We start from the raw sequence: 23308 nt of genomic DNA, 5'->3' as shown, positions 1-23308 counted from the left end.
ATTTTAGTTTAGCTAGGATAAATAAATAAAAATTTTGCAATTACCGACGTTTATTTCGTAATTTTGTTATATAACCATATATTATTTTCTTATGAAAGTATTAACAATAAAAATATGAAAAAAGTGGACTAAGTATTTAATCTATATCAGTTTACGAGATCACAATAGAACACAAACCAAATAAATACCATTAACAATCATTAGAAAAACATAGTTAATATGTAGAAAATGTGAGTAACAATTACAATTAACGCTGCTGGTGTAACCTTCAAAAATATATAAGTCTCGCATCTGAAGGACTTTGTTCAATTGGACAGTACGGACATTTCATCCTACGGAAGACAATCAGTATAAATTTGTCTTGATTACAAAACAACTTACTTATTTCCATTACATAACTTATGCAAAGCATCTCTTGATATTACGTGTCCACAGATAAGCCTCATTGGTGGGTTATTTTGAGTGGATTGTTGTCTTAAGATAGGACAAGCAAACATCGAGTGATACCTCCCCTCACTACCTAAATCAATCTCAATCTAAAATAATTAATTTTTAACAACCTAACTTGCAAAAAAATTGAATTAAATACCGGTAATTCATCTTTGCCATTCCAAATCCCTGTCACTTGTCTCTGCATCATGACTTGTTTGATATTAAGCAACGCAGGTATAGCTGAACACCCAGCATTGATGCAAGTCCCTAATGGACTATTGACACTTACTCCCAACAATTGGCAAGCATCATTAGTGAAAAGTTCGTAAATTTCTAACCACATTTCTGAATCTAATAAGCAACTGTAGGGAGAGCTGCCGATACCATTTGGGACGTAGAGAAGCATTCCCATTAAGGTTTGTATATCTAAAATAAAAATTAATAACTTGTTGACTTTTTTCTCAACTTTACCTTTTTCATGTCTAAGTACAAATTTCCTAAAATGAATCCTAGCATACGAGATAGCATCAGTTTGATGGGAAGCACCTTGTTTCAACAATTCAATAAATTTCAACCTATGTAACTTAAATTCTAATGACGAATTTTGCGCTTCAAGAGCGTCATGATGAGCAGTAGCCCAAGCTAAGGCTGGTTCCAAGTCTTTCTGTTTAAGGCTGTCTAGTATGTGATTGAGTTCAGTAAACGGCTCCTTATTGTGAATCTCTGGCGCAATATCAGCATCTTGCACCAAAGCCTCAGCTACTTCTTGCATTCCTTGTCTATACAAATGCTGACAGATCACTTTATTAATTAGATTTATTTTATCGGGGGCTGCGAAAACCTCCTCGCGACTAGTGGCAGCAAAATCAGCAATGAAATTCCGATCTATGGCTTTACCAACTTTTGAAACAGTACTGTGCAAATCCCGGTGATCTGTAGTGAGTCTCGAGACGGTTTCTTTTACTTTTCCCATACATTGTTTCAGGATATCTATTTGGACATTTGTCAAAATGTGATCTTCAGGAGCTAAAAGCGGTAATTGCTATATAATTAGAACTCTTTGTTTTGTTGGGGGGAATGACTGCGAACTTTTTTTCTTGCAATTACTTACCGCTTTCGAGTTCGGCCTTTAAGCGCTCGATATGCGTTATCAAATCGGATAAAATGCGACCCGTGTTTTCATTGATATCACCAAATTTTGTTAAAACTCTGTCTATTTCTTTTTCGACTGCTAAACAGGCGTCCATATTTACTTTCTGGAAAACTGTCACTTGTCTTGTCAGTCTGCATGTCAGTGGTATTAATATGCGAAGGGAGTCTTATGCGCGAAGAGTCTTAATAATTGCTTTAAGTTGTAATAAAACGTTAATTTCTTAAAAGTTTAAAAACTTAATACATAATAGTTAATACATCTTTATTTATAAATTGGACGCAAACTTGCGACGTTTTAGTTTTTAGATTTTTAAAACCTCAAGAGCATATAGTCCCAAGCGTAAAAATGTTTTTTGTAAGTTGTGTATTCTTAGTTGCATAACTTAGAGATCTTTAAAAAATTGAAAATAATGTAATTTTAGCCTATTCCGCTATTGTTTCAAGTTGTTTCCGCGTTTTTATTACACTAAACTTATCACTTTCCTTTTTCCTTTGTTTTCATCGAGATTTTTGTGTACATTTATTTTAGTGCTTTTTTTTTGATGAGTCATTAACCAAAGTAGTATTTACAGCTGTGATTTCAATAAATTTAATCACAAGTAGTGTTACTCAGGTAGCATACGTTTTAATCGGGACTTTTTAACCGTTTTTATTGTTCAAAATTTGGTTTAGACGTTTATTTCGGTCAAGAATGGATTCAGACAGCGAAGACGATATGTTGTATTATTCCCACCAAAAATTATCAAGTTTGATAAGACAAAAAGGGAATAAAAATGCAGCAATTAAGGAATATTTAGAAAATTTAAATTATCAGCCCATCAAGGATTTTACACCAGGTATTCATTTGTTTCCATTGTTGCACATAACCTCACTTTTGCCCTTTAGGACTTGAATGGTTCAATGTTTCCGAACCTTTGTCTTTTTCGAAGCATTTGAAGGGTAAAATTGTCGTTTTGGATTTCTTTACGTATTGCTGTATTAACTGTATGCATATCATCCCCGACTTGCGCGAAATAGAAAAGGAATTTACTGTAGAAGATGGCCTTGTTGTGGTAAGTTTTTTTTATTTTTAGTTTTGTGCTAATGTTTTATACAGATAGGTGTCCACAGCGCAAAGTTTGAAAATGAGAAAGTGTCCTCGAATATCCTTGCGGCTGTGCAACGTTACAACATCACCCATCCTGTCGTCAACGATTTGAATTCCCAAATGTGGAAAAATTGCGAGGTCAATTGCTGGCCGACTTTACTGATTTTGGGACCAAATGCCAACCCCATTGTTATGCTAATGGGAGAAGGACACAAAGAAAACTTACAAACATATATCAGAGCTTCTTTAGAATACTATAAGGAGAAAAATCAAATTTCTAATCATCAGATTCCATTCAAATCAGCTTATCATTTACTCCCTGATTTAAAAGGCCCCTTGTTATTTCCTGGCAAAATAACGAATTTCGTTACAGAGGGCCAACAAGAAATTTTAGCCATATCAGATACCGGCAACAATCGCATTCTTATTTTAAAATCAGACGGGACCATTTTACATCAAGTTGGTAGCGGGAAAATTGGTTTTCGCGATGGAACTTTTACACAAAGTGAATTTAACGCCCCTCAAGGTCTAGCTTTCCAAAATGAAAATATTCTCTTTGTTGCTGACACAGAAAATCACGCAATTCGGAAAATCAATTTAAAAAATAAAACAGTTGAGACTGTTGTTGGGTCAGGTGTACAAGGTCATGACAGAGCTGGAGGGAAACAATGGACGCAACAATTTATATCATCACCTTGGGATTTGTGTATTTATAGAACGCCAGACATGGATATGAGTTTTTACCCAGATGGGAATCCCCCACTTAGAGAAATTTTAATTATTGCAATGGCAGGGACTCATCAGATTTGGGCCTTGTTTCTTGAAGACACAGTTTGGTGGAAATGTAAAAAGTATCCTGCTGGGACTTGTCTAAGCATTGCTGGGTCTGGGAAAGAAGAAAATAAAAATAATGCTTATCCACACGCTGCTGGGTTTGCACAGCCCTCTGGTTTAGCTTTGTGTAACAAAAACAAGGAACTTTATATTGCTGATAGTGAGAGTTCAAGTGTGAGACGCTTGTCATTGGTGGATGGAAAAGTCATGCCCGTGGTTGGAGGAGACAGAAACCCAAATGTAATAATAATTTTTCAACTCTTGTTGTTACTATATCATCTCATTTCAGAATTTATTCGCGTTTGGGGACAAAGACGGAACCTTGTTTGAAGCAAAGTTTCAACACCTTCTAGGTCTCGCGATGTCAAAAGACGAAGATTTGCTTTTCGTGGCCGATACTTACAACCACAAGTTGAAAAAAGTGAAAATTGAGGAAAACTCCGTGTCTACGGTCACACTTCCGGCTTCAGACGCCACAGATGGCGGCAAAAGTCAATCATTTAGCGAGCCTGCAGGTTTGTGTGTCTCTTCAGATGGAAGAAAAATATACCTAGCGGACACTAACAACCACTGTGTTAAAATCTTAACTCTCGGTTCCGATTATTCCGTCAAGTCCATAAATAAATTAAATTTAAATTTGGCGGAAAAGACATCGAGTGACGTAGAAATTAAACACCAAATACTGGATTATCCAAGTATCACAATTAATAATCAAGGTGGAAAAATAATATTTTCATTAAACATCGAATTTACCAACGGTTTAAAATTGACAGAAGAAGCACCACAAAAATGGTCAGTTAAGCTTCCGGATGTTACATGGTCTTGCGTCCCTAGTAGTGGCGATAAATTGAAAAATATTGATGTGGTGGTTAGTGTCCCCAATCAAGGCCAAATTGATTTTATTTTTGATTTGGTAACTTGTACTGTTGAAACATGTTTACCCAAAAGTTTTATTGTCCGAGTGCCTATTAACTTGAAAAGTAATGTTTCGACTAGTGTAAATGCAAATATTAACGTGGTTCTAGATCCGAATAATATTCAAGTAAATTAATTGTTTTTTGACACGAATGAAGAGCTTTGTTGTAGATTTTATTAAGTACTATGGCAAATTATTTTATTTATTCCTTGAAATAAACGTGACTTTATTAACATAATAAACTTTTCTTTTAATTATTTTCTTTGATTCTAATTTCTTTATTTGTTATCACGTTCGTAAAATAGTCTATTTTACGATTGTGGTCTATATATCCCCGCAAGTTAAAAAAAATACTATTCCAGTTAATATATTTTTATATCTGAGAAACTTAGTAAGGATGAAATTTTTATTTAAAGATTAACTTGGGAACAATCATTTAAATTACATTCATTATCATTATCATTAGTATTTATCGTTGGCAAAATATCAGTAAGAATTAAATAAATCAATAGTGTTTTATTCTAAACAATAACCTACCATTCTTTAATGGTGATTACTTGTCAATATATCCACGCAAATTGAAAAACACTGATCCCAACGAGTAGATTTTTTTTAATACAGAAATTCCCCAATTGTAATTGACGTAGAATGTGTCGCTAAATTTCGTGATTTGTATCGGTTTTTCGCAGTTCATTAGAAAAATTATGAATATTGTTCTATTCTCGTTATTCCAAGTGTACCACGATTGAACCAGTATTGTATTGTAAATTTCAGCACTCTAAAAATTGACTATTTATTAAATTCAGCAAACATTTATTTACCTCTATTTCGACAGTTTCACTGGCATCAATAGCACAAAAGAGGGTGCTGAGATAAATTGCACCACTCAAAATTATTTGATATGTACTGTAGTAAATTGTGCCCTGAAATATTACCTACGTCATAAATTTCCAACTCTTATGTTAAATTTACAGTTGCAGCGATGAGCAATACACAGATTCCTAATAATGTTGCCGATATGGCATACATGACGATAAATGGTCCAATAGATTTATTTATTTTTGCGACATACTGCGCAATATATGAATGCCGACGAATAAATAATTTGAGCTTTTGTTTCATCTCATCTTGATATCGGACATTGTAAAATAAATTAGGATCATCCACGTTGTAATTTTTTGTCATTTCTTTAATACGCTCTACTAGTAATTTTACTTGAAATTTAAATTTTCTGCTAAAATAAAGTGCTCGAAGAGAATTCACAGTCATCAGTGGAAACATCAGGACAAAATCTACTTTGTAGAGGTAGTACAAACATCGAATTATTTTTCGAGGAATTATTATCTCCATTTCCATTAGTATTTTTATAGCATAGTGATAGTGACTTTCATCTTTATTTGGCAGAATTAGACTTGTACCAGCTACAAATGCTAGTACAGTATTTAAAATTACGTAAACGTTAACTGAATAGATGTGTTGCTTAATGGCAATTTGGGTTTCTTTGTTTGCATTATGTTCACTCCAGAAGTCGAACTCGTGTTGAAACTTTTCTGCATCTCTCATAAAAAGGATTCCGCAAAGAGATGCTAGGACCTATTGAAGATTTTTGTTATACAGGCTGTTCTGGCTAAGCCTCACATTAAAAGTATTGGAAGTGCTAACAATGATTGTGTTATAGCCATAATCGGTTAGGTCTTGCTTAATGAAAGTATTTTCAAGATGGCAGCACTTTTGGATACACCGGGAGTGAGTATCAACTTCGTTATTTTAAATAGAAAGCTATGTTTTTTATTGCGTTTTTGGATTACTCAAGTGATTTTGAGAGAGTTTTCATTAGCCCTCTCTATACAGGGCCGCCGCTAGAGGTTTTGACGCCCGCGTGTACATTTGAATTTGACGCCCCTTGTTAGTTTGTTAAGAAAATATGGGTATACTTATTTTATTACATAGGTGTGATACCTAAAAATATACAGGGTGGGCCAGAACTCGCGCCCCAGAGAAAAATGTCAAGTGCCGGCGGCAATGGGTCGCCACAAAGTGCAGCCGAAGAAGTAACTTTTGTTTGCATAAGAAAGTTATTAGTCCCTTAATTCCGCCAATCCCAGAAGGGCACCTCAGAAAAATTATATCTGTTGCTGGGTTACAAAAATAATACCAATTTGTCTAGAATCTTCAATAAATAGTTGGTCTACTGTAATTTTCACATCTGTCATGTGTTGACATAACACGCTATTTTGGAATATTTTTCTCCCCGAAGAGGTTGTACACGAGTGTAATGGTTTGAATTTGTGTTAGATGTCAATTGTGTGGTTTAAGTTAACAAGTTTTAACCATGTAATTAGCTGCTGATTATTTGGAGATAATAACCATTTTTGGAAAGTGTTGGCGTAACGCCAGCTAGGATATTTTCCGAACGTTTTCCTGACAGAAATCGCCCATGCTATAAGGTCACATTGAAGGCCATTCCCAGGGTGCAAGATCGGTCAAGTCCTACCAGACCGAAAAGAAATTAGAGGTGTTCTCAGAACGGCGCGCATAGTTGAAAATGAAGAAGCTTTTCTTGATTTTTTAAGGTCGCACTAAGTAGATGCATCAGAGAAGTTGTAGTCATTATAAATGACATATTCGTATTATGACAGAGAAAATTTCAAATGCTTTGTTTCCGGGGGCATTTCAGCGATGATTTTCAGTAAATTTGTGGACTGACTGAGAATATTCCAAATGCTTTTTTCCGGGAGAATCAGCAATGATTTTCAGTAAATTTGTGGACTGTTTAATTTCAATATCAATATTGCAATACTCTTGTGGATTGTTTAATGAAAAAGAAAGCAAGGGGTCTTAGTGCAATGTGTGTTTTTAGGTTACACTACCGAACAAAAATATCTTGATAAATCTACAATTATGACAGTAAAAATTATCCTAACCTGTTTTGTTCAAGCACAAATTCTTATAAAAAGTACATTTTTCTGTTAGTTTTGCAATAAAGTAAAGAAACTGGCGTACATTTTTGTCTTTCTGGTTAATCTAACTTGCATTAGTTTTCGGCTTGTTGTCTGTGTCATATCGAAGAAAAAGTTAAGGAGGAACAATGCTTCTGAAGAAAACATCTAAAAGTATTAAAATAGTTGTTGGTTCATCGCAATGGAAATCGAGTTTTCAAAAATTTTCAACGATTTCGTCTCATTATACTTATGCACAACATCTTCAGCGAGAAAAATATTCGAAAATAGTGTGTTATGCCAAAAACATGACAGACAATTACAGTAATCCAGCTATTTTTTAAAATTCTGGGCAAATTGGTATTATTTTTGTAACCTAGCAACGGATATAATTTTCCAATTATACCCTGAGGTGCCCTTCTGGGATTGGTGGAATTAAGAGTCTCTCAACTTTCTTATGCAAGCAAAAGTTACTTCTTCGGCTGCACTTTTTGGCGACCCATTGCCGCTGGCATTTGACATTTTTCTCTGGGGCGCGAGTTCTGGCGCACCCTGTATAAGTGCCAAAAAATAAAACAAATGAACAAAAAAAAAATATTTAATCAAAAATTAAATTTGTGATTTTAAAAACGCAAATAAGAAAATAAAACATAACATCATAGAAACTATAAATCCTTAAAGAAATTGTATTTTCCTCACTTTCATACTTGCAAACTCTGTAACCAGCTCCTTTATATCTAAATTATCTAACAGCTCTTGTTCAATTGCAATAATAGATAAGCTGCTAGCCTAGACTGAACCATGGTGAATCTTAAATAATTTTTTATGATTTTTAATTTAGAAAAGATCTTTTGTCAGACAAAATTGATCTGGTAAGGAAAGTAAAATTCTTAATGTAGAATTGCTGTTTTAGGAAAAGTAGAAATTAAATTATTTTCAAAAAGATATTGTAAAATATTTGAAGGTTCTTGCATAATTTTTTCGATGAAATGTATTTTTAAAACTTTAAAAGTCTGAAATTTTTTTAATAATTCTTCCCAAGAATATTGTCAGCAAATCCAAATGTATCATTAAATGTATTTAGTTTTTCAAACCTATTATTTAAAGAAGACAAAACTTGATTCAAAATCCTGTAGAAAAGTTAGTTTTGAAATTATTTTTTGCATCTAACACAACTTCGTCTTGATGTTTGTAATCAAAGAGTTTTGGTTTTCTTTTGGGCGTACAGTTTGCATCATCGGAAAATTTGGTTCTACATTGAGTTGTCAGCAATTTTTTTTTGCTTCAATCATTACATCTAAACGTATAATTAAAATAGGATTAAAAATTTTAAAAAATGGTACCAAGATATTTGTTTAATTGTAATACTTCCAAAAAAATCTCTAATTTAAAAACAAATTTTCGACTAATACAAAGCACGAATCCACTAAGTAATAAAGCAAACTAATGAAAGGAAATAAAAAATTGGATGCGATCTTAGTATGTGTATTTTTTTAACCCAAAACTATATAAAATTTGTTTTATTCAGAAGTCCAGATTCAGTGAACTTGGCGGCGCAATACCTCTATTAGAGTTCGAATATTGTAAGATGAACACCTTGAGTCATTTAAATCCAACAAACCGTTTGAATGGCTCACGGTGTACATCTTACAGTGTTCGAACTCTAATCTCTGAAACAGGAAACGGCCACATGACTAGTTTTTTCACATAGGTAACGTTTTGTTTTTTTTGTTTGGTTGCAGTTTTTTCTTGCAGTTTTTTTTGTTCACTGCGAAATTCAAAATGTCTTTTTTTTATTACATTTTGTTACTGTTTTGACGCCCCCTTAACTCTGGCGCTCGCGTGCGTCGCACGCTTTGCACCCCCGTTTGTGGCGGCCCTGTCTCAATAATAAAGTTTAATCGTTTTCGAAATTTGTGTTTAGACTTTTTTGAAATTCTTTGGATTTGCATACCATCCTATTCAAAAATCGATAATTTTTAATTATTTTGAAATCATATTTGGGCATATGAAATTTTGGGGATTTGTCAATTATTTTTCCAATTATGAATAGACCAAAGAGAAAATCTAACCTTTATCTTTCATATCCCCAAAAACGATTTCAGAATAATTAAAAACGGTATAGTATCAATTTTTGAATAATAGTAAGATGCAAAAACAAAAAATTTCAAAAAAGTACAAAATCTCGAAAACAGTTAAACTTAGGTATGGGGAAGACTGATAAAAACTTTCTCAAAATCACTTGAGTAATAGAAAAATGTAATAAAAAACGCTTTCTATTTAAATTAACGAAGGTAATACCCACTTCCAGTTACACCGGAAGTGTCGCCATCTTGAAAATATTTTCATTGAGCCAGGACCACACCGATTATGGCTATAAACAAAATTTTCGATAAATGTCATTGTTAGTACTCCCAACATGTACTTACTTCTAATGTGGGGTTTAGCCGGAACAACCTATATTTTTTTTTGTTACGACACTTACGTAAATGGAGCCCGAAATTATAGGACCGTATTGAATTATGTACACTGATTCTGCATCCATCATAAATTGATATAGTCCAATTAAAAAGGCCAGCCAGTTTGAAATTAATGCCATGTAAATAAATAATCTCATTAATTTTATTTGAAACAGTCCTACAGCCAAAAAGTGGAGCAATGACATGAACAAATCTGTATTTAATTGTTATAAATAGGTGTTTTATAAAATAAACCAAGTTTACCGTCTCTTTTAGTACTCATTGCAACAACAAAATGATGAAAAACTGATTATACAACAACTATAATAACATTAATAACTTACCTAAATACCATTTAAGATTGAAATATTAATCCAAAAATACATTATTGTCGTTATAAAATTCATTAACTATTATTTTTAATCGTTTGGTAATGGTATTATCTAGCTTAATGTCTTTACAAAACGGTTTGTTAATTTCATTTTGAAGAGCACGTGGGTTTTTTATTCATCATTAAATTCAAAATTCTAAAGTTTGCTGTGGTAAGTGTGAAATTACATTTTATTAAATTTAGTTTGACTACAACTGATAAAAGATGATTATAATAAGATTGGTGGGTCCACAGAACAATAAAGATTCCATTCCTTCGAAAAAAAATTGAAAAATAGAAACGGTCGTGGAGTTGAAAATTGACCTGATAACACAGGTCAACAAGGTTCGGTAACATTGATGACAATTTGGTCAACAGTAGTTTTTTACTTTTTAAATAACAAAATGCATTTCGTTTTTTGACAACATGTACCGTTTACTTGTTGCATTTTTTACCAAAATACATTTTCTGCACTCCCACTTGGATTTTTTTCCAACAAATCTGAAGGCTGTCAGTGACGAACAAGAGGTTCCACCAAGACATCAGAAAGATGGAAGAACGCTATCAAGACCGCTGGGATTCTTCCATGATGGGCAATTGTATTGTTGGCTTTTAAAATGCGACAGTAACGTCCCTAACAAAAGAAAATGTTGAGATTTCACTCCTTTATTGTAATATATGACTTTTTTAATGTTTCTAAAGTTAAAAAAAATTGTATGCTTATAATAAAATAAATAGTTGAATTATTTTTGTGAAATTTTTCGAAATCAGAGTGAAAAATCATAAACATGGAAGGTAGTTTAATCAATGTTACCGAAAATTTGTTCAAATTTCTTGACCAATGTAATTGAAGAGAAACCAAAAAAAAAATAACTCAAAATAGTTATTATTAAGAACTTCAAAATATTGGTCCAAGGTTTGAGGGTCACTGGAAACTGGAATTACTTCTTTGTAAAAATAAAATTAAATGTTGCAACAAATAATAAAATGATATCCACTACAATGAAAGCGAAAAGTATCTTCATAGTTTTAAGGTTTTGACATTGTCATTTGATTTGCTTTTGCCCCTTAATTTTATCAAAATTCAAAATCTGTTTAATCATTTCCAACGAAATCGTTTTTACTAGGTTTGATTTGTTCAAATTCATGGACTTGTATCGCAAATACCTTTAAAATAATAAATTGGTTGCCATGTTTATGAATTATGACAAAACACAAGGGAATGATACTGATGGCCATTGTTGCAGCCGAAGCAGCAATTTAGTTCTTACACAAATTAATTATTTTCTTTCATGCCCTGAATTTGTATGTTATATAGCGTATTAATTTTCTTCTACCGTGCATGCCATCTCTTTTAAATTTCAACTTTAAGACCGTAAACACCTTGTATACTTGTACCTATCATCTGACCAAATTTTCATATTCACGAAGGAATAAGAAAGATGTTTCTCTCTTTTATTATAAACTGCTCCATTTGTTTTCATGACCTGGTGTGCACTCTCTTATTGGGTAACTATTCTTACTTGTTAGGAAAATAAAAGACAATAATAGAGTTGCAAAAATGTAATGAAATAAATCAGACTGTCTTGTAAAAAAAATCGAAAGATTTTGAAATTCATATTAACTCGTTTAATATTCTTCGCCACCTTCGCCTTCTCCTTCTCCGGAGTCCATGCCGACCTCTTCATAATCCTTTTCCAAAGCGGCCAAATCCTCACGAGCTTCAGAGAATTCACCTTCCTCCATACCCTCACCTACATACCAGTGAACGAAAGCACGTTTGGCGTACATCAAATCGAATTTATGATCCAAACGAGCCCAAGCTTCAGCAATGGCAGTGGTATTGGACAACATGCAAACAGCACGTTGTACTTTGGCCAAGTCACCTCCTGGTACAACAGTGGGTGGTTGGTAATTGATGCCAACTTTGAATCCGGTGGGACACCAGTCAACGAATTGGATGGTACGCTTGGTCTTGATTGTGGCAATAGCCGCATTGACGTCCTTGGGAACGACATCTCCACGGTACAACATGCAGCAAGCCATGTATTTGCCATGGCGAGGATCGCATTTGACCATCTGGTTGGCGGGTTCGAAGCAAGCGTTGGTAATTTCAGCAACGGATAATTGTTCATGGTAGGCTTTCTCGGCGGAAATGACAGGGGCGTAGGTGACTAGAGGGAAGTGGATACGTGGGTAAGGTACCAAGTTAGTCTGGAATTCGGTCAAGTCCACGTTCAAAGCTCCGTCGAATCTCAAAGAAGCGGTGATTGAGGAGACAATCTGGCCGATCAATCTGTTCAAATTAGTGTAGGTTGGGCGTTCGATATCAAGGTTGCGTCTACAGATATCATAGATGGCTTCGTTGTCGACCATGAAGGCGCAGTCAGAATGCTCCAAAGTAGTGTGGGTGGTCAAAATCGAATTGTAGGGCTCAACAACAGCAGTAGAAACCTGGGGTGCGGGGTAGATAGCAAATTCCAATTTCGATTTCTTGCCATAGTCAACCGACAATCTTTCCATCAACAAAGATGTGAAACCTGAGCCGGTGCCTCCACCGAAAGAGTGGAAAATGAGGAAACCTTGAAGTCCGGTACATTGATCGGCCAATTTACGGATACGGTCCAAAACCAAATCGACGATTTCCTTTCCAATGGTGTAGTGACCTCTTGCATAGTTATTCGCTGCGTCTTCTTTCCCTGTGATCAATTGTTCAGGGTGGAACAACTGACGGTAAGTTCCGGTTCGCACTTCGTCGACGACTGTAGGTTCCAAGTCAACGAAAACGGCTCTGGGAACGTGTTTTCCAGCACCGGTTTCGCTAAAGAAGGTGTTGAAACTGTCGTCACCTCCACCAACGGTTTTGTCAGAGGGCATTTGACCATCAGGTTGAATTCCATGCTCCAAACAGTACAATTCCCAACAGGCGTTGCCGATTTGGACTCCGGCTTGGCCGACATGGACTGAGATACATTCACGCTGAAAAAAAATTACCGAAATTAAAAAATTATTCTAGAACCGGCGTCAATCCAACATGGCTGCCGACCAACTGTCACGTTTTACCGGCAAAATTCTCAAAATTCAAGGAAATCACGCGGTCAAACGGCCGCAAAACAATAACTGAGATGAAAAATCAAATTACTTACCATTTTGGTTGTAGAGTTTTATAGATTACACCACAAAAAGAGCAGAAATACTGGAGTACGCTTCGGAAATACAAGCTCTGGCTTTTTCCAAACGACTTTGATTCGATTTTCAACTGTCGTTGCTATTTATAAGCTTGTTGACGTCAGCAACCAACGCCCGATTTCCAGCGATCTGATTGGCTCCCCGCCATGTCGGCACCAACGGTCTCTAACGGAAGATTGTTATCCTTGTTCTCGATCTCTTTTTAAATCAATATTAAAAAAAAAATCTGAGTTTCCTGTGACTAAAATTTGGATGTTTTATTCCGATTTTATAATTTTTTATACAATTTTGTATTTTATTTTCTACTTATTTTTCTTTGCATTGAGACATTATCAATTATTTTGCACAGCATGGTTTCCGGTCGTTGCACCATCGTACAAAAAAAACCGTTTGGAGATTATTCACTGCAGTCCAGTGTGAATTTCTGAGAATTTTTGTATAGAAATAATGAGAAAGAGTGTATAATAATCATTTTGAGACATTTTTCTCATGTTTGGATAGGTTATTATTTATTAGCTATTACAGAGAAATCTTTTCCCTTCGTTCAGAAAACAATAGATATGAAATCTTGTGATAAACTAAACTAGTTTCAAATGAAATATAATAGACATCTGTCACTGCAGTTAACACCAAAATCTTAAAATACTGTTTTCCAAGTGACGGGACTTTCTTTGACCCCAAAATAAACTTGCTCGTTCTCCAGCATTGCAGACAACAGACATACCCTAACCCAGAAGAGTTGCTATTAATAACACACGTATTTTCAGACCTTAAAAAATCAAAAATCCAAGAAACATCATCCCATTAATTTTTTGAAAACGAAATGAAGGGAACAAATTTTATTTTATTGATTAAATGATTAGGGTTGAAATTATTTGAAATAGAGTAGTAGTATGAATCATCCTGCGAAATACTGCTTTTGGTAGGGATTTGTGATATCACCTCCATATACGGAGACTATGAGGTCATCACATGCTGCAAAGCCTTATAAAATTCACTCAAATAAGGTGCTGCTTGTTTCTCAGCGGCCCACATAACACCCATTTGTGATTGCGTGAACAGCAGAGACCCAAAAGTTACCTGTGAAAGAAAGTAGGTGTTTTTTCAAGGCTGATCTCCATGGTCAATATGTTTACTTATAAATTACTTCGAAATATTTATAAAACACAATAATTAGTTTATGGCCCCTAAAGATAGTCTTCTAACTGTATGGAGACGCTTCTCCCCTCACTAAAAAATAATGCCTAATGTTTGTTTAAGTTATAAAGGTGATTCACGAGAAATAATGAGCCTGACCAAATTTTCGATGCAACCAACATTACAGTTGTCGCAAAATAACTTGCGAAGAGTAATGGTAGTTGCATCGAGAATTTGGTCAGGCTCATTATTCTTCGTGAATCACCTTGTATTTGATAACGAAAATATAAAAAAAAAATACACCAGAGAATTAAATTTTTAATCGTGCATGTAGTTTATTCACACTATAATTACTTAATTAAATGACAATTATATAAAAAAAGAGTCAGATATATTACGCATTTAAAAAGTTATAAACTACTCTTAAATTTGGGTGTATTTTTGGTTGCATAATATTAAAAAAATAATTGTTTTAAATTTTACTTATACAGCATGCAAACTTGTCTATATGTCTAACTTATAATTATACATTAATATGAAACCCGTAGTGCCTCAGCCAATCTATACATATACACAAAATTACGCATAATGATCTAAAATACTGTTTATTTCCAACTTATTACAAACTTAATAGGTGTTTAGGACACTCGGTTAAAAAAATTGGACACTGAAGTTTTTTGTTGGTACCTTTAATCTACTATTTTACAAATAATAATTTTTTGCATAATTTATTTAGCAAGTGCTTCCAATTCTGCAATTTCTTTCTCAGCAGCTATTTTCTTTTCAGCGGCTAATTTCTCATCACGAATGGCTTTCTGTTTAAGTTCAACTTCCCTAATAGCAGCTTCTTTCTTAGACAGTCTGCTTTGGTGGAATGCCCCATACAAGACTCCCACTGTGAGCAAACTCCATCGGCTGAACTAAAATTTGAGGTTAGGTCGATTATGTAACTTTGAAAATGTAATCAGTGCTAAATATTATTAAATAACCAAAAATATTACTTTGATAAGTGGTGAAACACGAACTGGAGCTGGTAGACCAGACATTTTCAGTTTATTGAAGATATTTACAATAAATTTTGAGAACAGTGATTCAAACTGTCAAATGTGCTGTCAAACTAATGTCAAAAAATTGACATATTTGACGGTGGCATGCGCGTAGAATTTAATATAATTGAAAAAACTGTCTCAAATGTTTAATGATTGTGCAACAATTTTTTTAAGCAAAAATAATTAATGCTGTATTTTTTATTTTTCTACAACAAAATTAATCAAATAAAATTCACTAGTGTTACCACCAACGGTACAAAAATCCCTATATTGAATGACAGTATAAATGTCAACTACGCATGTTTATTACTCCTTCCTTTACTACTCTATTTCTAATTCAGTTACTTGATTACGATACGAGTGATAAGAGCGTAGATGAATTTATATTAATTGTTATCAACTTAATCATTCAGTATTTAGTCATACCATGTGCGTGTTACATCGTTAATGTGATTTTTTGTTAATTTAAATTTCGCTTTTACAATGGCGGGTATTTTATCCCTGGTTTGGTTTATTGGTTCAGTTTTAGTAACGCCGTTTTTGGTGATTTTATTATGTATTGTATTTCTTGCCTCTATTGGAAAGTCATTAGGTGTTAGAAGACTTTATGTTAAACTTCTTTTAATCATATTTGAGGTAAGTGATAACAATTTTTCCAGGAAGTATCATCACCAATCTGGGCATCAAATGCGTCACGAAGTCAATTTTTATGTTGTTTTTCACAATGAATATTCAGTTATTGGAAGCCAAGACAAATCAACAATTGGACTTTGATGAAAGTGCAAGCACCGTCATAACTTTTTTTAGATGAAAAATCAACAGGGTACTAGAACCACCAAAACACTTTGTTTTAAAAGGTTTTTTTAGTTTTACAAATTGGACCATAGTTTCACTTTCTTCAAGTTCTTGGCATGCAAGACGCAATTTTGTGTTATTAATTTCGTAACTGTTGGGTCAGGTCAGGTCAAATTTAAATATGTGTTTTGTTTATTATTGATTTCTAGCACGTGAAAATCATTTGATGTCCATTACGAGTATTTGATGATAAATTTATCCAACATGCCTCGGAATGTAATCAGTTTGTTTAAATCGTGTCGGTTTCTTGATTCTCAAATGTTATATTGTAATGAACAAAAATAGTATAAATTTCTGGAAGTAACCAGAAAGTTTTCGATTTTTTGATAGGTATTTAAGCATGCTCATGCTCACGTATTTTTTTCCTCATAAGATTTATTCAGAATTCAGATACATTTTTATCGTTAGCCTTAGATCAACTTTGAGGACCTTGTCCTTGTAATGAATTTAAAATATTGATTGCAATTAGGTAGTCGTCTCTAATTTTTATTCTAAATATTCTTCTTACTTTCTCTACATCTACAAATACGTCCTTTTAAACTTTCTCCAGCCTAAAAAAATGTTTGATGTTGTTTTTCTATTTCATTTAAATTGAACTCCTATATGTTATTGCAGTAATTTACATTTGTCGTTAAATTTATGTATTGTAGATATGTACAGCCACAACATTGCTTTTAAATTTTAAACACACTTGACATAAGTTTGAGTACCGCAATTACCTGAAAAACAGTTGTAAATACTGATAAATAATTTAACTCACGGAAACATTTCTTTTTATTAGTTATTTTTAAGTTGTTATGAAAGAAATTTTTAAATTTGAGAATCTCGGTTGAACGTTTATAAATTCGTTTTCTAGCGTGTATCATTTTCAGGTTGGTTAGGTCGTAATTTTTGTCTTTTACAAGTAAATAAAATAAATGAGCAAATGATGGGACTTGGTTCGAGGACGTTCACAAGTGTTTTGAACAATGGGATAAATTTGCCATATTTTGAACCTTGATAAACAATAAATTGAGTAGTTCAAAGTACAAAATAATTGTTTTTTATTAATTGCCAGTGATTGGTTTTGAGTTTGTAAACTAATTTTTGGTTATTATGAGTAATTACCGAAAATTCTGATTAAGAACGTTATGATTGTGCTAGTGCAAAGGTGAATTCCAAGGCTGGAGGAATTCCTAAATGAATGAACTTTGGTTTCTCTTGAGTTTAATGCGTTTTGTGTCCTCTCAAAGATATAAATTAATGTCAAGGTTTTTATTTGGATGTTTGTTTTACAGTATGGTCGTGCAAACATTGAAACCGCTCAAAAACAAGCACACCGAAATGAAGACAGCGACGACGATGAAATCACTGCCCCCAACAACAACACCGCCGATGAACTCAAAGACAAACTTATCAAGCCGCCAAATGGCATTAAAAAACCCAACAATGGCTACGTGCCAAACGATAATTCGGTTATAAGCAGAGATGATAAATTGATTTTGTTGCCCGAACCTTTGCAGAAAAAGGACGAAAGTGGAGAGATAACCGAAACTAAGGTTTTATTCGACAAAATTAAATTATTTTGTTATTTCGTAATTTTTTGCTTTAGGATGAATACAAGGAATATTATTTGAGCAGTATTTTTGATTATTTGAAAGCCGGTATGGAAGCCATCATCGAAGATCAAGTCACGTCGAGGTTTGAAGCTGAAGAATTAAAGAATTGGAATTTATTGATTCGCACCAATCGGAGATACGAATTTATATCATGGAAACTTACCGCGATATGGGTGTGCGGATTTTTCGTCAGATATTTCTTCCTGTTTCCGTTGAGAGTCACCATTTGCTTTTTTGGGGTACGTATTTTTATGTTTGAACGCAATTTTTTTGCGTGATTATTTTGTCATTAGCTGCGAAAGTAATTATAATTTTGTGATGGAAATAGGTCGGATATTGCATTACATTATTATTGCAAGGTCTTGCAAATTTTATTTTAGCCGTCTTGTAACAAATTTACTGATAAAATGGTACATTTCTCAGAACTTTGAACCAACAACACTTAAACAATGGAGGTGATAAAAATATGTATTAGTGGTCGTAAAAATAGAATTTTTTGATAAAAACAAATTTAAATGGTTGATAAAAATAAACAAATGTTTCAAAATCACATTATGTAACTGTACAAACAAACTGACTACAGAAAAATTGAATTAGAAAGAAACAGTTTTATAAATGTCCTTTTTAAAATGCGATACTGAATATCGTTACAAACCTTAACAAAAGAAGCACAAAAGTGGATGTTTTAAATTGAGAGAGGCAAAATAGTGACACTAAGATTATTTGCTATTATACAAATCAATTTATCAGTTGTACTTTGTGCAAGATTAACTAAGATAAGGTTCTTACGTCCAAATAACCGTAAAATAACCAAATTTGTACGATGTTCTGCTTATTTTAAGTAAAACGTTATACTATTTTTCCCTGTGATGAATTGAATTTTTTAAAAATCGTCTCAAATAGCTATTTACGGTATTAGACCGATAGCAACATTTTTATAGCCGCGCCAGTACTTTACAGGTCGAGCCATATGGGGAGATCTGTGTATTATGTTTAGCAAGGCCATAAATGCTACCAGTCGTATATTGTATAAGATTTTTTAGGATATTGCAACAGTCACTTTCAAGTTAAGCAAAAATTCATGAAAACAAAAATTTAATTAGCGTTTACATAGTTGCAAACAAGTTTGGTAGACAGTAGTAGTCTACTACCGGACTAGGACGGTAAATTTTATCTACCGGACTCCTTTGTAGCTACGTAAACGCTAGTTACCAATTCAGTATTCTAAAAAATATCATAGAAAAGGAAAAACTTTACAACAAAAATATGAATCATAGATACGTATTAAACTAAAGCACAATTCAACAGATTTTTAGTTTTTAAATATTGTTTAAAGATTGAATGTGTTAAATGAATAATTAAGAAATTTTTTTTAGAAGTAATTACACAATGTTTATTCATTTATTTATGTTCATTTTTATGGCCTATTGCTGCGAAAGTACCTATTGTTTTAGTGGTTTACTTTGTGCCATTACTATCGCCACAAACGTCGGAACGGCGTTTTTTGAGGTAAAATATGAAAACATTTAATTTCTATGTAAAAGAAGAATTGCAACTGAACAGAAATATAGAATACAGAAAAAACATTCTGACAAAAGTGGCGATAGCTATGGCACGAGATATAAATACCTTAATTAATTCAAGTAAATATTTGAATAAAATTTCCTCTCCTTATTTTTCGAATTATACTCAGTGACATTAGAAGTGTTACACCCAGAAAAAATGTTTTTTCGAATTTGATTTTTTGGCAATATGGAAGACTTACATCAAGAATAAATCGATGAGATTTGCAAGAAATTTTATTAACATTAACTTGAAAAAAAATCAATAATGTGTTTATATTTACAACAGTGCGTTTGGATGGTGGGCTTGACGCCATTGTTGGGCGCCTTACCCGATAGTTCCTTCAAACGGTGGATCAACTCGAAAGCCTACATAATAGCCTTCCGCATTATGGCCCGTTCCCTAACTGGCGTAATTCGCATTCATAATAAGCAATACATGCCTAAGAAGGGTTCCGTGTGTGTAGCAAACCACACCACCCCTTGCGATGTTGTTATTTTATCCACAGATAATTGTTACTCGTTGGTGAGTCGAAGGAGAAACAAACTATCCAGGGGGCTTTAGAATTTAGTTTTGCTTTTGTCGCTTTATGTCCTCGAATATGTTTTGTGATGTTTTACAGGTGTGGTGGTTGACGTTGTGTACGGCATTAGTTGGGTATGTGAAGGAGGGCAATTTTAAACAAAAATTAAATAAGTACGTGTCAATTATGTGCTTTGGAATTTTGTCCAATGCGATATCTTCAGTCATTACGTATCATAATGAAGAGAATAAACCCAAAAGTGGGATTTGTGTTGCCAATCATACGTCGCCGATCGATGTACTTATATTGATGTGTGATAATTGTTATTCTTTGGTAGGTTGCCCCCTTGTTGTGTCTGCGCGTATAGGTTGACCTCTATGAGTGATTCGAGTTATTGACTCAACCTTGGCCCACGGGTCAACAATCGGTTTTTTTCTCACCCTGTATAATCACCACAGAGGTTAGCCTGCGCCGTGTTTAGTTTCCGGTTCTGTTAATTAAAACGCTTGGGTTTAGATTTAATGAAATAATTTTAGATTGGCCAAAGTCACGGCGGCTTTTTGGGCATTTTGCAGCGAGCTTTGGCTCGCGCCTCCCCACATATCTGGTTCGAGAGATCCGAAGTTAGAGATCGTCATGCAGTAGCAAATAAGTGAGTCTAGAACCCGATCTATTTTCAGTTTTATTTTCGTGTATTTGTTTAGATTGAAAGAGCACGTGTCCAACCCCAAAAATCCTCCCATATTGATTTTCCCCGAAGGCACTTGTATTAACAACACGTCCGTAATGCAGTTCAAGAAAGGGAGTTTTGAAGTTGGTAGTGTTATCTATCCTGTGGCCATAAAATACGATCCACGTTTCGGCGATGCTTTTTGGAATAGTAGTAAATACTCAATGATGCAATATTTGTATATGATGATGACCAGTTGGGCCATCGTTTGTGATGTTTGGTATTTACCACCGATGCAACAGGAAGAGGGCGAGAGTGCTATAGATTTTGCAAATCGGGTCAAAAGTGTGATAGCTAAACAGGGAGGGTTGGTTGACCTGGTCTGGTAAGTGTCTTTACTTTGTTAAAGTTATGACTTTATGAGATTTGGTTGCAGGGATGGTCAACTCAAACGTACAAAACCAAAGAAAGAGTGGCGCGAACGGCAACAAGAAGAGTTCAGTAAACGACTTAAAATAGAATAGGCCGTTGTATTATCGGCGCGATTTTAATTCTGTTATTCATTTTTTACACAAAAACCATCTAGTCTCATAATTTTTCAATCTGTTTCATCGTGATAGAAGTAGATATTAGATTCACTTTAGCGTTATTATGAATTGCGTAATTAGAGTAATTTGAAGTACATTTTTTGGCCTAAATGTTGTTTGTTTGATGCTTCAAAGTCTTCAAGTTGCTCATATCAGTGTCAAAATTTCATGTAAAAATGCAGAATGTATTTGACAATATAAATGAACTGAATATTATTTTGTCCACAAAAAGCTTCAAAGTGTTACACAGTACTGGAAATGCATTTATTTGTTATATTTTTTTTATATTGAGGAAGACTTATTATTGAGAAGAGGCCTTTATGTAACTGTATAAAATGTATATTTGGCTACGATTTTTTTAGTAGTACTAAGTTTTAGTATTTATTACAGTGTAAATATAATTGTACATTATAGTTTTTGTATTATTACTTGTAATAAATACAGATTTACTTTTTTTCTACATACTTATTTATACTATTCTGCCCTTTTACCCTCTGGACTTCCCAAACTTTTATTAAACATCTCCAAAAGTTCTTCAGTTGCAGTCTTTGGTAGATGTTTAGGCCTGGACAAGTCTTTATCTGGGAATTTCGCCAGATTTTCAGCTGGGTCTTTGAAAGTGTATGGAGTCCAAGGTCCTTGAATAGATGGATGATCAGTATGGAGTAGTTTCCTGTATCTGAAACCAGTTGTATCCCCTGACTGCGTCTTTAGTAAATTTAACCATTTAGTTATTTCTTCTTGGGAAAGATTTCTACAGTTGATGTATTGCTTATCACCATTCACTACAAACAGTAAAATCCATTATCACAAAGGAGACAATTAAACAAAGTAATTTACAATATTCGGCAGAAATAACAGCAGTCCTGTGCCTTCTTGGTTTTAGATAAACCACAATTCCAGGATTGTCTTTAGCAAAGTCAACTAGTCCAGATTCTATAAAATCTCTAAAATTATAATATTTTCATTAATACTAAACAAGCAGAGCCAGAAAAGGGGTCACCTCATTCCTCTACTTGACCCGTTGTTTTTGCAGAATTTCAACACAACTCTCTGCAGTTGACACACGTATCTTCCAACCCCATTTTGTGAAGGAGTTCTTATGAAACCCGATTTGAGAAATAAGTGGCTATTGGACATATTTTTCCTGAAAAAATTTAACTCTTATTTATAATTGAGGTTATGTTAAAGCGTTACGAAATCTGGGAGTCGCGAAAATGGAAAAATTAATTATCTTATTTATTTTATATTAAAAAAATATTTTTGACAAAAACTATGAAGCCAGAATTTAATTGCGTAAACAACTATGCTACGAATTGTATAATTAGTATCTTTTTTAATAATATTTTCATTGAATATAGACTTCGTTAGGGTCAGACAAGTCTTCATTTTCTTCGTCGGTAAAGTAGAACACTTGACTTTGTATATGTCGTGAGAGGACTCTGTAAGTCCATTTTGTAGCCTACTACGCAAAAATACAAAACGCATGAATATTATAATTTGAATTTTTTTAAAACTTGTCTATTTTAATATAAGTTTAAAACCAAACGTTGGAGATTGTTATTGATGTTAATAGGAGAAAATATTATAAACACCCAAAAAAAATTTGATTTGATAGTTTATTAAGAAAACAGACGAAATATTTTTTTTTCTTTATTTTATTCTATTATTTTAAATTTGAAAGAAAGACGGCAAGATCCATCATAAAGGCACTTTCAATTAAGCCGGTCGTCTCATGCCCCACTTTAATTTAGCAGTTTAATAATAAAGTGGATATGTGGCAACTTTTCAATGTAGAATAATAAAGGGCGGCTAGCAGCTATGAAAACGAGGATCGTGCCATTCACGCGTCGTTGCCCAAGCGGGACCGTATGAGGCCAACAGTCCTACATCACCGGAAGTTCCTATTAATTGATTTCGTCTTCATTAAAATTACTTTTTTCATTCT

General features: G+C 33.7%; 7 protein-coding genes across 10 annotated transcripts; 2 read left to right on the top strand and 5 right to left on the bottom strand.

Annotated features, from left to right (window-relative positions):
* Positions 1 to 120: 120 nt before the first annotated feature.
* Positions 121 to 1711, bottom strand: LOC123008223 (E3 ubiquitin-protein ligase RMND5A). The gene is made up of 5 exons (XM_044403922.1): positions 1544 to 1711; positions 904 to 1458; positions 590 to 858; positions 382 to 536; positions 121 to 332 (listed from the first exon to the last, which is right to left on the bottom strand). Exons 1-5 carry the CDS (start codon positions 1677 to 1679, stop codon positions 269 to 271), a joined length of 1179 nt encoding a protein of 392 aa, XP_044259857.1. The 5' UTR covers positions 1680 to 1711; the 3' UTR covers positions 121 to 268.
* Positions 1712 to 2002: 291 nt separating this feature from the next.
* On the top strand, positions 2003 to 4680 carry LOC123007201 (NHL repeat-containing protein 2). 3 transcript variants are annotated; one of them, XM_044402345.1, is made up of 5 exons: positions 2004 to 2197; positions 2257 to 2420; positions 2470 to 2636; positions 2681 to 3745; positions 3795 to 4680. In XM_044402345.1, exons 2-5 carry the CDS (start codon positions 2276 to 2278, stop codon positions 4554 to 4556), a joined length of 2139 nt encoding a protein of 712 aa, XP_044258280.1. In that variant the 5' UTR covers positions 2004 to 2197; positions 2257 to 2275; the 3' UTR covers positions 4557 to 4680. The 3 variants fall into 3 exon arrangements, with proteins under 3 accessions (XP_044258281.1, XP_044258280.1, XP_044258279.1); XM_044402346.1 differs by having other exon boundaries at positions 2003 to 2420; positions 2470 to 2633; XM_044402344.1 differs by having other exon boundaries at positions 2004 to 2420.
* Positions 4681 to 4974: 294 nt separating this feature from the next.
* On the bottom strand, positions 4975 to 10025 carry LOC123007767. Its single transcript, XM_044403202.1, has 4 exons — positions 9846 to 10025; positions 5394 to 6014; positions 5243 to 5344; positions 4975 to 5199 (listed from the first exon to the last, which is right to left on the bottom strand). The coding sequence occupies exons 1-4, from the start codon at positions 10023 to 10025 to the stop codon at positions 4975 to 4977; spliced, it is 1128 nt and encodes a 375-aa protein (XP_044259137.1).
* Positions 10026 to 11737: 1712 nt separating this feature from the next.
* Positions 11738 to 13497, bottom strand: LOC123007377 (tubulin alpha-1 chain). The gene is made up of 2 exons (XM_044402646.1): positions 13336 to 13497; positions 11738 to 13168 (listed from the first exon to the last, which is right to left on the bottom strand). The coding sequence occupies exons 1-2, from the start codon at positions 13336 to 13338 to the stop codon at positions 11819 to 11821; spliced, it is 1353 nt and encodes a 450-aa protein (XP_044258581.1). The 5' UTR covers positions 13339 to 13497; the 3' UTR covers positions 11738 to 11818.
* Positions 13498 to 15104: 1607 nt separating this feature from the next.
* On the bottom strand, positions 15105 to 15678 carry LOC123007144 (ATP synthase subunit e, mitochondrial). The gene is made up of 2 exons (XM_044402232.1): positions 15517 to 15678; positions 15105 to 15435 (listed from the first exon to the last, which is right to left on the bottom strand). Exons 1-2 carry the CDS (start codon positions 15559 to 15561, stop codon positions 15244 to 15246), a joined length of 237 nt encoding a protein of 78 aa, XP_044258167.1. The 5' UTR covers positions 15562 to 15678; the 3' UTR covers positions 15105 to 15243.
* A 155-nt stretch (positions 15679 to 15833) lies between these two features.
* LOC123007142 (glycerol-3-phosphate acyltransferase 3) lies at positions 15834 to 21820 on the top strand. Of its 2 annotated transcripts, none has more exons than XM_044402229.1 (7): positions 15834 to 16200; positions 17697 to 17957; positions 18011 to 18256; positions 19869 to 20105; positions 20640 to 20755; positions 20808 to 21158; positions 21210 to 21820. In XM_044402229.1, the coding sequence occupies exons 1-7, from the start codon at positions 16048 to 16050 to the stop codon at positions 21295 to 21297; spliced, it is 1452 nt and encodes a 483-aa protein (XP_044258164.1). In that variant the 5' UTR covers positions 15834 to 16047; the 3' UTR covers positions 21298 to 21820. The 2 variants fall into 2 exon arrangements, with proteins under 2 accessions (XP_044258164.1, XP_044258165.1); XM_044402230.1 differs by lacking the exon at positions 19869 to 20105 and adding an exon at positions 20203 to 20436 and having other exon boundaries at positions 15837 to 16200.
* Positions 21684 to 22698, bottom strand: LOC123007143 (39S ribosomal protein L43, mitochondrial). The gene is made up of 3 exons (XM_044402231.1): positions 22364 to 22698; positions 22201 to 22307; positions 21684 to 22145 (listed from the first exon to the last, which is right to left on the bottom strand). Exons 1-3 carry the CDS (start codon positions 22498 to 22500, stop codon positions 21835 to 21837), a joined length of 555 nt encoding a protein of 184 aa, XP_044258166.1. The 5' UTR covers positions 22501 to 22698; the 3' UTR covers positions 21684 to 21834.
* Between the last annotated feature and the right edge of the window lie 610 nt (positions 22699 to 23308).

This window comes from Tribolium madens, unplaced genomic scaffold (assembly GCF_015345945.1).
Source record: "Tribolium madens isolate multiple individuals breed KSU strain unplaced genomic scaffold, Tmad_KSU_1.1 Scaffold_3;HRSCAF=73;Tcas5.2_LG2, whole genome shotgun sequence".
Lineage (NCBI taxonomy): Eukaryota > Metazoa > Arthropoda > Insecta > Coleoptera > Tenebrionidae > Tribolium > Tribolium madens.
This window is presented reverse-complemented; position numbering and strand designations above follow the sequence as displayed.

Bases quoted from the DNA above. Each gene is read 5' to 3' on its own strand.
- LOC123007143 (XM_044402231.1), bottom strand. From the start codon at position 22,500: ATGTCCAATAGCCACTTATTTCTCAAATCGGGTTTCATAAGAACTCCT. The intron at 22,308-22,363 runs GTGACCCCTTTT...TTATAATTTTAG, and splicing joins GGGTCAAGTAGAGGAATGAG to AGATTTTATAGAATCTGGAC. The intron at 22,146-22,200 runs GTAAATTACTTT...TACTGTTTGTAG, and splicing joins TGTTATTTCTGCCGAATATT to TGAATGGTGATAAGCAATAC.
- LOC123007201 (XM_044402345.1), top strand. From the start codon at position 2,276: ATGGATTCAGACAGCGAAGACGATATGTTGTATTATTCCCACCAAAAA. The intron at 2,421-2,469 runs GTATTCATTTGT...TTTGCCCTTTAG, and splicing joins CATCAAGGATTTTACACCAG to GACTTGAATGGTTCAATGTT. The intron at 2,637-2,680 runs GTAAGTTTTTTT...TGTTTTATACAG, and splicing joins TAGAAGATGGCCTTGTTGTG to ATAGGTGTCCACAGCGCAAA.
- LOC123008223 (XM_044403922.1), bottom strand. From the start codon at position 1,679: ATGGACGCCTGTTTAGCAGTCGAAAAAGAAATAGACAGAGTTTTAACA. The intron at 859-903 runs GTAAAGTTGAGA...TTTTTATTTTAG, and splicing joins TGTACTTAGACATGAAAAAG to ATATACAAACCTTAATGGGA. The intron at 333-381 runs GTAAGTTGTTTT...TGTCTTCCGTAG, and splicing joins AAGTTATGTAATGGAAATAA to GATGAAATGTCCGTACTGTC.
- LOC123007767 (XM_044403202.1), bottom strand. From the start codon at position 10,025: ATGTCATTGCTCCACTTTTTGGCTGTAGGACTGTTTCAAATAAAATTA. The intron at 5,345-5,393 runs GTAAATTTAACA...GTAATATTTCAG, and splicing joins TATTGCTCATCGCTGCAACT to GGCACAATTTACTACAGTAC. The intron at 5,200-5,242 runs GTAAATAAATGT...GTCAATTTTTAG, and splicing joins GTGAAACTGTCGAAATAGAG to AGTGCTGAAATTTACAATAC.
- LOC123007142 (XM_044402229.1), top strand. From the start codon at position 16,048: ATGGCGGGTATTTTATCCCTGGTTTGGTTTATTGGTTCAGTTTTAGTA. The intron at 16,201-17,696 runs GTAAGTGATAAC...TTTGTTTTACAG, and splicing joins TTCTTTTAATCATATTTGAG to TATGGTCGTGCAAACATTGA. The intron at 20,756-20,807 runs GTGAGTCTAGAA...GTATTTGTTTAG, and splicing joins CGTCATGCAGTAGCAAATAA to ATTGAAAGAGCACGTGTCCA.
- LOC123007144 (XM_044402232.1), bottom strand. From the start codon at position 15,561: ATGTCTGGTCTACCAGCTCCAGTTCGTGTTTCACCACTTATCAAA. The intron at 15,436-15,516 runs GTAATATTTTTG...CTCAAATTTTAG, and splicing joins GTGTTTCACCACTTATCAAA to TTCAGCCGATGGAGTTTGCT.